General features: G+C 39.1%; 1 protein-coding gene and 1 pseudogene across 4 annotated transcripts in view; one reads left to right on the top strand and one right to left on the bottom strand.

Annotated features, from left to right (window-relative positions):
- Positions 1–12,267, top strand: part of ANAPC1 (anaphase promoting complex subunit 1) — a 102,798-nt gene that overhangs the window by 78,171 nt on the left and 12,360 nt on the right. For all 4 annotated transcript variants that reach the window (XM_045979423.1, XM_045979420.1, XM_045979421.1 and 1 more), the window contains 7 exons: positions 1,999–2,116; positions 3,001–3,078; positions 3,434–3,501; positions 5,186–5,324; positions 7,560–7,646; positions 9,026–9,121; positions 11,195–11,393. In XM_045979423.1, the coding sequence (XP_045835379.1) occupies positions 1,999–2,116; positions 3,001–3,078; positions 3,434–3,501; positions 5,186–5,324; positions 7,560–7,646; positions 9,026–9,121; positions 11,195–11,393 (785 nt within the window). The remainder of the gene's footprint in view (positions 1–1,998; positions 2,117–3,000; positions 3,079–3,433; positions 3,502–5,185; positions 5,325–7,559; positions 7,647–9,025; positions 9,122–11,194; positions 11,394–12,267) is intronic.
- Positions 682–1,886, bottom strand: LOC123926132 (annotated as a pseudogene).

Below are 12,267 nucleotides of genomic sequence, written 5' to 3'. Positions count from 1 at the left end.
AACTTTTAAGTGGCATTGAGCCCTAGAACCTCAAACACGTAGGAAAGGAGTGATTGTACAGAAGCTCGGCATTTGAGAGCACAGACAGCCTTCAGCACTGCAGTCTCCCTGGCAGTTTCAGGCATAGCTGATTCCTGCTGCATATGGAGGAGGGGGAGAAAACACCTCCTTATGTTCCCGTGACGTCCGAGGTGACCAGTGTGTTCGGCTCATCTCTCAAGAGACACATCAAGAAATGGAGCACTAATGTAGTAACTGAGCTGTCATGCTCTAGTGTAATGTCGTTTAAAATAGTAATAATAAATGGAAGTTAGCTGTCTTATAAAAGTGGCCTGATCTGATGTCTAAACTCTGATGATAGGTGGAGCACAAGCATATTCTTGTTAAATTAATGCAACTCTGACAAGTGGTCTCTTGCTTGTCAATTTAGGAAAGACTCTTTGAGTTGTTAATGTCAGTAATTAGTGGTTAGGCTACAGCAAGGAGCCTCACTTCCCTATTGCTGGGAGAATTGTTTGGTTTAGCTATTTTAAACAAAACTGTTTGGTGATAAACACCAAGAACCTTTATGTAACTGATAAATACTTTTTTTTTCTTCCTGGCTTTGATTGCTTTTAGTTTTTTCTTTTTTGAACAAGAACATATCTACACATTTATTTATTTATTTATTTTTCAGTAAGGTTAAATCCTTGAGGGGTACAGCATCATACAGATTCTGTGGCCAATGACTTTAACAGGAAGGTGACTTTGGAATTGGGCACAAACCATGCCACTGTTTCCATGAGCATGAGTTAATTTTTCCCAGATTACGCTGGTTTTGTTCAGTTTGCCACCAGGAGTAACTGTGTTATTCTTTGCTTTGTATATATAAGCATATCTCTTGCCTAGATAGAATTCAGTTTCATTTCAAGCATGAACACTTTCAATTTTAAGAACTATGTGCTCCCTCTGGTTTCGGAGGCCCTGCTTATAGCCAGCAAAAATGGCCTTGGACCACAGCCTTCATTTGTTATTATAGGAGTCCTCTTCTCAATAGGCCCCACTTACTTGCACCCAGAGTTTAGCAACAGGAGCCCCCCTCTGCTTTTAATTCTGATTAGTTTCTAGGAAAGGGTAGGTTTGGGTGGGAGGAGGGAGACTATTGCTGTAACTTAAATTTAAAAAGAAAAATTTGAAGTCTCATTTTGTCCTTTTATGGCATCTTAAAATGTAAAAACTTTTTGTGTCTAAATGCTAAAAAGTAGAGGAGTGCCTGGGTGGCTCCTTCCATTAAGCGTTAGCCTTCAGATTGTGATCCTGGAGTCTTGGGATCGAGCCTTGTGTCAGACTTCTTGCTCAGTCTCCCTGTGCCTGTGCCATTCCCCCTGCTTGTTCTCTCCTGTTCTCTCTCTCTGGCAAATAAAGAAAATCTTCATAAATAAATAAATAAATAAATGCTACAAAATAAATGGTAGTTAAAAAAATTTTTTTTTGAAAACCCAGAAAAGCATCATAATCTCCCCCATTAATTTTTGGTATCCTGGATCCCAGGTGTGTGTGTGTGTATTTGTGTATAAGGGTGCATACGTAGATGAGCTTTCCTTCTCCCTACCAGCCCTTACGCAAGAAAAACAAAGACCTAGAAATAAGTCCCTTGGAAGGTAAAAAGGTGCCTGTGTAGGTCATTAAAGGATTATTTGAGAACTGATTTTATAAGTGATGATTTTTTCAGTAAATATTTACATGTTAAGGTAATTTTTACCTCATCTATAAAACCTTGTAACTATGAAAATGCAAGTAGAGAATTCTTGAGTCAAGGATCATGTGTCTATAATTTTTTAAAGAGAATCTCTTCATTAGTTTATAATTGAATCTTACCATCTTCCTAAATTTAGGACCGCTGTCATGGGAAGATAACAACCCCAGGTTCCATCGGGGTTCAGTGTCGGCAGCAACGGGGTGGAGAGCTCACGCTGTCTCAGCTGTTTGTTACCTCCTGTCTGTGTTTTCTGTGAACAGGTATCATCTGCAGGCTCTGCGGCACCTGTACGTGCTGGCTGCGGAACCAAGGCTCCTGGTGCCCGTGGATGTGGACACAAACATGCCCTGCTATGCCCTTTTAGAAGTTACCTATAAGGTCAGTTTCTCTTTTCCTTTATCTGTAGTTTTGTTACCACTCATATATCTTTGCAGGTCAAAATATTTCAGAACTGTTGTCCTTTAAAAGACTACAGAGTGAATTAATCTCTTATAAAAATTGAAGCTTCTAAAGTTCTTGTACATCCTGTCAGGCCATTCGGGCTCACTTGTAGTTTAGGAGGGTAATAGTGTAGAAGTCATCAGCTGCTCTTCTGTCCCAGAGTCTAGAGTTTGAAAATGTCCTTGTTCACAAGTTTGAGTTAGAACTATTCTAGATCTGTTTGCAGAGCATATTTGATGAGAGATCTTTGATTTAGATGCACACATTGTAAGTCATATGTATCCTTCCTTCATTCAGAATATTATTAAATACCTTCTGTGCATCAAACTATGCAAAGGCTCTGGGGTATAAAAATTACATCTTTGTATTCCTTAAGGACCTGATGTCCATTAGGTAGCCAGGCATGGATGCAGTAAGAGTAGTGCATGGGGGTATGTGTAGAATGCAGGGGAGCAGAGGAGAAATGTCCCCTCCAGCTATTAAGGGCTGGGGAAGTTGTCCTGGTACACAGTGTTTGGGCTGAGGTTTGCCAGATGAGCAAAGGCACGTTCCCAGAAGATGACATGTGCATAAACCCAGAGGCTTCAGAAGTACAGATCTTCTGAACTACTAGTGTGTGAAGTGGTATAAAGTGATGCAGGCCTTCCAAAGGATTGTACACTTAGCCCTTAAGACTTGATACCAATGAGCATTTTATGCCATCTGGCCATCTGTATAGAAACGGTGGGGAAAGAGAAGTACAGAGTGGATGGAGATGTTTCTTCTTTGTGGCTTCCCCTAACTACATAGTGAATTGTGGCTGTTCTTTTACTTTTGTAAAGGGTACTCAGTGGTATGAACAAACCAAAGAAGAATTGATGGCTCCTACCCTTCTTCCAGAACTCCACCTGTTAAAGCAGGTGAGTGGAATGTGATTTAGGGAGATCTGTGCAAGAGGTTAATTCAGCCACATCATTGTGCGTCAAAGGTGACTGAGATGAAGCCTCTGCTTTCTCAGTGTTCTGTAGGAAATACGAAAGCAGCCCCGGGAGGAATTATCATGAACAGAGATGGTCTTTACTTGCAGATCTTTACTGAGAGGTTAGATGGCCATAGAATTTGATTCACATACATTTTTGTGTAGAAATGAAGCTTGTTAATTTTTCAGTGTCTCTTTCCGGCTTGTTTTACTTCCTCTGAGAAATGTGGATTTCATTTTGCCACACTAGCACCTTTTTAGCGTTTGACTGACTGTGTTCACATTTATCTTGGCAGATTAAAGTAAAAGGCCCACGATACTGGGAACTGCTCATAGATTTAAGCAAGGGAACACAACACTTGAAGTAAGTATACTGAATTTCTTAGATGTGTCTGTGAAGTGAATAGAAGTAAATGGGAAGGTAGAAATTGCAGATTATTATCTAGGATGGTTCCTTGTCGTTATTTGATCTCATGCAGCACAGTAGAGTATATAGTGAATAAAGTTGTCTGTAACTTTGAAATAGTTTATATTAGAAAATGAGTTTTCTTTTTTTTTTTTTTAAAGATATTATTTATTTGGCACGGGGGCTGGGGAGAGCAAGCACAAGTAGGGGGAATGGCAGGCAGAGGGAGAAGCAGGCTCCCCGCTAAGCAAGGAGCCCGAAGTGGGGCTCGATCCCAGGACCTTGGGATCATGACCAGAGCTGAATGAAGGTAGATGCCTAATCGACTGAACCACCCAGGTGCCCGAGTTTTAGTTTAGGAGACACCCTAAGTAGTTCATTATATTTATTTATTGAGAAACTTGTAGTGACCTAAGTTGGTACAGTAATGGAATTATCTGTTGGAGCAATAACAAAAGATAATCAGTGTAAGAAAGTAAGGCTGGGGGTGTGCCTGGGTGGCTCAGTTGGTTCAGTGTCTGCCTTTAGTTCAGGTCATGATCCCCAGGTCCTGGGATCAGGCCCCGCATTGGGTTCCCTGCTCAGCGGGAAACCTGCTTCTCCCTCTCCCTCTGCCTGCCGCTCCCCCTGCTTGTGCGTTCTCATTCTCTCTCTCTCTTTCTCTCTGTCAAATAAACGAATAAAATCTTAAAAAAAAAAAGCAAGATGGAAAAAAAAGTAAGGCTGGCATGTATGTCCATCTACAAAGGGAACTTTGTAACAATTGATAATTTGCCAGACCACATCTTGGATATTTTTATTACTGTTTTGTTGAATTGTTCTTACAAAATTAAGATTATAATAGATAACTTTTGAGTGGAAATAGTCATATGCAAGTAATTACTTTAATGAACAGAGTGTTAATTTTATACCTTGAGTAGGGTAAATTAAGTCTTTAAATTTCTAGAAAGTTTAATAAGCCCATAACAATTTGGTTTGAGAGGGTTGGGGGGTGGGGGATCAGGTAACAGGGCGATGGGTGTTAAGGAGGGCATGCGGTGTGATGAGCACTGGGTGTTACACGCAACTAATGAATCATTGAACACTACATCAAAAACTAATGATGTACTATATAGTGACTAACTGAACATATTAAAATAAATTAATTTAAAAAAGAATTTTTATACTTTGGTCCCAATTTATATTTCCCTTAAACTATATATGATGGCTGTTTTCTCTATTGGTCTCTTTAGATTTGCAGCATCATTTTTTTTCTGCTGCTAACCAGTCAATAGATATCTAGTACCTCCAGTGGATAGAGGATAAAGGGAATATGGAGAAATGTTAGATTAAAATACTGCCTTTGAAGCACACACTTGAGCAGGCAGAGCATGAACTAAGTTCTGTGAACTTAGATACCAAAGAGTAGTAGAACTTTATTTTGGCTTTCTCGTAGGGACTGATTTAATTTTAGACACAGTAAATAATCATATACCCTACTGGAAAATGATGAAGGCTTCATCTCACATGAACATGATTTTGGGAGACACTGTGTTTCCAGCTGAGAACTACAAATAATACCTCACATAAAATTCATTCTCGGTTTTTTTTTTGTTTGTTTTTCTTGGTTTTGTTTTTTTTTTTTTTTTTTTTTTTTTTTCAGATCAATCCTTTCTAAGGATGGAGTTCTGTATGTTAAGCTCAGAGCAGGTCAGCTCTCCTACAAGGAAGATCCAATGGGGTGGCAAAGTTTGTTGGCCCAGACAGTGGCCAACAGGAACTCTGAGGCTCGGGCTTTCAAGGTAGTATTGACTGGTTAAAAACTGAAGGATGAGATGGAATAAACACAAATCCCACTAGCCCACTCAAAGCATGTACTTCTGTGGTAACATTTATGGTACCATGTAGGTGGATCTGATCTCTCATCACTGCAGATTATAAAGACTGAATGACCTTGGATCTGTTTCTTGTTTTATGTAGCAGCTACAGTAAAATATGGGCCATCTGCCAGGACTCTAAGGATGACTTACATTTGGCAGTAGGGACAGTATATCTTTTTTAATTTATTTTTTAGTTAACATGTAATGTATTATTTGCCCCAGGGGTACAGGTCTGTGTATCGTCAGGCTTACACACTTCACAGCACTCACATAGCACATACCCTCCCCAATGTCCATAACCCAACGCCCAGGTCAGTATATCTTAACACTATAAAAATGTTTAGTTTAGTAATTTTACTTATTAATCTTCAAGTCTGTTAAAATTTGTTTAATTCATGGCAGAAATAGATAAAGATTTTTACAAGGTAGTGCTAATTAGTTTTTTTTTAAACCCCCATTTGTTGGTTAAATCTTGGTGAGGATAAAATGATGACAGGTTTATTTTATCAGTTTGCTTTATTATTCTCATAGTACTTGACTGCTAATTTAAGAGCATTTCAAATGAAAAAGCAGTTAAAGTAAGAGTTTATGAAACAATCTCATCCCTATTGTGGTTAGTACCTATTTTACTCTATACTTAAGAAGTTAAATATGTTCCCCACACTAGAAGTGTGTTCCACAGGGACGCCTGGGTGGCTCAGTCAGTTAAGCGTCTGCCAGGGTCATGATCCCGGAGTCCTGGGATTGAGTCCTGCATTGGGCTCACTGCTCAGCGGTGAGTCTGCTTCTCCCTCCCTCTGCCTGCTCGCCCTGCTTGTGAGCTCGCTCTCTCTCTCACAAATACATAAATAAGATCTTAAAAAAAAAAGAAAAAAAAGAAATGTGTTCCATAAACTAACATTAAAATTTCTCAGTTTAAGTATAGTTTTCAGGAATTTCGTGAGAAAATGTGCTCCTGCTGAAGATACGTCAAGTCACAGTATAAAGTGGTCAGAGCCCCTAGAGGGTGGTGAAAGAGGCAAAAATGTGGCCAGTGGACTGGCTAAGTGGTAGCCAGGGGACTGAATTAGCCACCTTTGTTTTTCCACATAAGGAGATAGCATTTCTTTTAATTTAACTCATATTTCGTTTTAGACCAGTTATTTACGACTAAGCTTTTATAATAGTTCCCAGGGTTTAAGTAGATGTAGTTGACATTAATGAATTTTGTTGGGCAGTATTTGATAGGATGTCTATGAAATAGTTCTGAAGGACTTTTGGATATGGTTTAACTTAAGCTCTCTTGCTTGTATAAATTAGAGCCCATCTCAAAGACCCTAATCTAATTTGTAAAGAAAATAGAAAAGTTTATGCTTGATTTTGAATTGGAAAATTCCGTAAAGATTAAAAGAATTTCCTGCTTCAAGCGAATTCAGAAGCAAAACATAAACCTCAGTGGAAAATTGTAATACCTTTGTATTCCATATATTCCATATTCCATTTTCTTGAACCTTGAGTGTTAATCTCTTTTTTTTTCCAATTTTTTTTATTGTGGTAAAACATACATAAAATTTGTTATTGTAACCCCTAAGTGTATAGTTCAGTGATATTAAGTCCATTCATATTGTTGTGCAGTCTTTAGCTACCATCCATCTGTAGGACTCTCATCTTGTAAAACTGAACCTCTGTACCCATTCAACAGCAACTCCTATTCCTGCTTGCAGCCCCAGGTGACCACCATTCTGCTTTCTGTCTCTGAATTTGATTATTCTAGGATCCTCATACAAGTGGAATCCATACAGTATTTAGCTTTTAGTGAGTAGCTTGAGTGGTAGTCTTTTTTTCTTACCTTTTCAGTTTCAGTTCTAGTTTCTTACTTGTTTTTCAGTTAATGAGGGAGAGGGGAAAGCCTTTTGGGGGCAAGTTGTATAAGAAAGACCTATTTATTATTGGCCTTTGATAAGCCAGTAGCTTATGTTTGGCTTATGTGAAAAAGCGTCTTGTAACTTCTCAGCAGGATAGGTTGGTGAAGCTCTAGCAAATTTGTACAACCTGGGGCTTTATGGGAACGTTGTGTGAAAACAGGTAGTTTTCTTACAGCTGCATATGCTACAATTTGAGCAATAAGGAAAATAACCTCTGATATTTCACATTTGTTGCTATTGTTTATTTTTTTAGCCAGAAACAATTTCAGCATTTACCTCTGACCCAGCACTTCTGTCATTTGCCGAATATTTCTGCAAACCAACTGTGAACATGGGTCAGGTATGTATCATGTTTTATTCAGCTGCCAGGCTACAACTTATTATTTATCTGTGAACACCACCAAAAAACTCGGGTATGTTGGATGATTTTTGCTTGGCAAATACAGATTTTTTCATAGTCTTTTTTTTTTTAAGATCTTATTTATTTGACAAAGAGAAAGCAGGAGTGCATAAACAGGAGGAGCGGCAGAGGGAGAGGGAGGAGCAGGCTTCCCGCTGAGCAGGGAGCCTGACGCAGGGCTGGATCCCAGGCCCCTGGGAGCATGACTCGAGCTGAAGTCAGTAGCTCAACCAACTGAGCCACCTAAGTGCCCCAGATTTTTTCTAGTCTAAAATTATTAAATTTGGTAACTCCCTACCTTGACAGAAGAAACAACTTAAGATGTCTAAGATGTTAATTTCAATAGGTGATACTTTCTTATGTGCCTTCTTGTACTGATTGATATTTTCATTGTTTACTGTCTCTTATTTTTACATAATTTTATTATTTGTTTCCTCGCATTTTATAGCTTTTTTCTCTTGGTCATAAAACGTGTTCTCTTCAGGATTCAAAGGGTGCCCAGTAGATCTTTTATTTAATCCAAAGCTTGGATGTAGGAATTTGACATCTGGGATTGAGGGCCTGTTGCCTATAAGTGTGTGTAGCTCTGGGAAAATTTTTTAGCCTCTCCAGAATTCAGTTTCCTTGTTTCTAAAAGTGGGATTATGATAGAACGTACCTTACATTGTTGTTTTGATGACTAAGTGAGATAATTGTAACCCCGTTAACTTACTGAATCTTGACTATTTATTAGACACTTTGCTCAGTATTTTATGTAATTTTCTTATGGATTCTGACTCTGAGGGTAGGTACTTTATCATTCCAGGTTTGCAGATGAGGAAACTGCCACTCAGCTAGCACATTGCCTAAGATCGCACAGCTAGTAAGGGCTGGGCAAGCATTCAAGGCTGCAGGTCTCTGGTGAAAGTCCGTGCCTGTCCTTTAGCCCAACTGAGTTTGGTTGTGCTGCCTCCACCATACCTGTTCCGCTCGGTGTTTTTAGTGCATCTTTGTGGATGCTGGGTTTTCTTTCTGGATCTTGCTCTTGCCAGCCTAACCCAAGGCACGTCTCTGTAGTGTCTTGTCAGCTCATTTTACTGCAGCTGATACTTCCTCTCCTCACAGCACTTATAGCCCTAACTGTCCCTTCAGACTTAATTTTATTACATTTGATTGATGTTTAGTGTTGCATTCACTATGCTTTTATAAAGAGATAGCTGTTTTACCCTATGTATTATTGACTGTTGAGTGTAAGAATGGGCCATGTAGTTGCTCTACAACGTTGAATTGATTTTGGAATATAAATTAATGTGCTACAAAAAGTTTCTAATTTTCCACAGAAACAGGAAATTCTGGATCTGTTTTCTTCAGTACTGTATGAATGTGTTACTCAGGAGACCCCAGAGATGCTGCCTGCATACATAGCAATGGATCAGGTATGGTTCAAAAACCAGTTCAATTCTGATGACATTTATACTGTATTTTAATTAACACACTGAACAGTGAGGTAAGGTTCCCTGTGTGTCCATCTTTTTTGGTTTCTCACTGCTTTTAGCGATTCAAAAAAGGGAACCCTATAAAACTTAAAAGCTTTACTTATGACCAAAAAAAAAAAAGCTTAGAATTTATGATGCCAGGAACTCTAGGGTTCCCAGTCTCCCCTTTTTTCTCTTCCTTTGACTATCAGGGGAAGAGCACGTTCCCTGCTTTTCTCCCCTAGCATCCTTCTCTTCCTCCTTCCTGCAAAGCCTCTTCACAGAAAAGAAATGCAAATGAGCAGTAAGTGAACAAACCGTGCTCTAGTGATGGCAGTAATGTGAAATTATGCTTGTGTGATTAAGCATGCAAGAGGTTTTAGTATTAGTATGTAGGGATTTAGGAAGCTGGAGTTCATTTTTAAATTTATTTTATTGTTTTTTTTGGTTGATTTTTAATTAATTAATTTATTTTTTCAGCGTAACAGTATTCATTGTTTTTGCATAACACCCAGTGCTCCATGCAACACGTGCTCTCCCTATTACCCACCACCTGGTTCCCCCAACCTCCCACCCCCGCCCCTTCAAAACCCCCAGGTTGTTTCTCAGAGTCTATAGTCTCTCATGGTTCGCCTCCCCTTCCAATTTCCCCCAACTTCCTTGCTGTTTTAAAAGAGCCTAAAAGTGGTAATGCAGAAAATGATGCTTAACTACTTCCCTAAAGGATCAGGCCAATTTATTCACTTTGGATTATTAGTAATACACAAGACTTTTTAATAGTATCACACCTTTCAGACCCAAAATTGCAGTTAAGCTTAGCCAGTAGTTTTCTAACTGGGCTTAAATTTATAGAGTAATCTTCAGAATACAGATCTTTAAGTCCCGTTCTGTATCATGTACTGAAACAGAATTTTCTGGGATGAGGTCCAGATCTGTGATTTTTTTTTTTTTTTTTTAAAGATTTTTTATTTACTTATTTGACAGAGAGAGATCACAAGTAGGCAGAGAGGCAGGCAGAGAGGCAGGCAGAGAGAGAGGGAAGCAGGCTTGCTGCTGAGCAGAGAGCCCGATGCGGGACTCGATCCCAGGACCCTGAGATCATGACCTGAGCCGAAGGCAGCGGCTTTAACCACTGAGCCACCCAGGCGCCCCAGATCTGTGATTTTTAAAGAATTCTTTAAGTGAATGTGACATGGCAAGTTCACAGATAAGCATGTGGGACTCACTGTCTAAATCCAAAGGAAGTAATCTCTAATGGCAAAATAATCTTTATTGAAAAGTAGGAAATGACACTTAGGAAGGAGAGAATTTCCCAAAACCTGAAAATCACATTCTGTCAAGTTATATTCTTAATTAAAAGGCAAGTTCTAATATAATCAGATAGGCCCAGAATGGCATTATTGTCTGGTATCCATCCACATCTTTTAATTGGAAAGTATAATTTTGTGATGTCCACACTAACACTATTTGTCACAGGGCCTCTCTATATAGCAGTTAAATAATGAGTTTTGTTTTTCTTTTGTTGGCCAAAAGTATTCCCTTTTTATGCTCTGAACCTTTATCCCTTCACAGTCACGGGCAGGTGTCTACAGAAGAACATCCCTGCTGGTTGCAGCCATGGTGATTTTGCAGATGGGTCCCAAGAACAATATTATTAGTAGTAGTGTTTTGCCTTCTGATCCCTGGGTTCCCTGGCCAAGTCATTGTACTCTACGTGGGTTTCCCAGAGGTGATGGCAGTAGACCTAGCGGGTCTTCATTTTTCAGAGCCATTGAGCCAAGAATGAGGTCATTTGCCTTTGTTGCTTTTACCTAAAAGCTATTTATGTGGGGACCACACTGAAGAGGGTGGACATGTATCTGTACCCTCTTCTCTGGGGCTAACTGCATCAAAACATGGAATGGATTCCCCTCTGCCCTTCATTGATCTATGAGCCATATTTTAAAAATATTACACAACTCTGAGGAAGAGACGATTAGAGCAATTTCATTTTTCTTTCATTAAGTGGACTGCTGTTACTTTTATCTCCTCAAGGCAATGAGAAGACTAGGAAGAAGAGAAATGTGTGAAACATCTGAACTTTGGCAGATAAAGCTGGTGTTAGAATTTTTCAGCTCCAGGAGCCATCAGGAGCGGCTTCAGAATCACCCTAAGCGGGGGCTCTTTATGAATTCTGAGTTTCTTCCTGTTGTAAAATGCACTATTGATAATACTCTGGACCAGTGGCTACAAGGTAATAATAGCATTATGCCTAGTGCTTTTCAATTTTTTAAAATTCTTTATTTAAATTCAATTTAATTAATGTATAGTATATTAACAGCTTGAGGGGTAGAATTTAGTGATTCATCAATTGCATAGAACACCCAGTGTTCATTACATCAAGTGCTGCCTTAATGCCCATCACCCAGATACCCCATCCCTCTCCCCCTCCCCTTCCCCTCCAGCAACCCCCAGTTTGTTTCCTAGAGTTAAGTGTCTATTACGGTTTGTCTCACTATTTTCATCTTATTTTATTTTTCCTTTCCTTCCCTTATGTTCATCTATTTCTTAAATTCTGCATATGAATGAAGTCATGTGGTACTTGTCTTTCTCTGATTCATTTCACTTAGCATAATACCCTCTAGTTCTACTACGTCATTGCAAATGGCAAGATTTCATTCTTTTTGATGGCCAAGTAATATTGTGTGTGTGTGTGTGTGTGTGTGACATCTTCTTTATCCATTCTGTTGATAGACATCTGGGCTCTTTATATTTGGCTATTGTGGACATTGCTGCTATAAACACTGGGGTGCAGGTGCCCCTTCAAATCAATATATTTGTATCCTTTGGTTAAATACCAAGTAGTGCAATTCCTGGGTTGTAGGGCAGTTCTATTTTTGACCTTTTGAGGAACCCCCGTACTGTTTTCCAGAGTTCCTGGTGCTTTTAAGATACTGGGACTCAGGCTTTTCAGTTGTAACATTTTCTTTCATTGCTAACCAAGATGATCCTGAATATAAGCTAGAATGGCTTTAGCTGTAATGTTTTCATTTAGGTGAATTGGACTCCGCTTACTTACTTCAACTTCTTTAAAAAATATATTTAAGTCTGCTTAATACACTATGAGA

The sequence above is a fragment of the Meles meles genome, chromosome 15, assembly GCF_922984935.1.
Source record: "Meles meles chromosome 15, mMelMel3.1 paternal haplotype, whole genome shotgun sequence".
Lineage (NCBI taxonomy): Eukaryota > Metazoa > Chordata > Mammalia > Carnivora > Mustelidae > Meles > Meles meles.
This window is presented reverse-complemented; position numbering and strand designations above follow the sequence as displayed.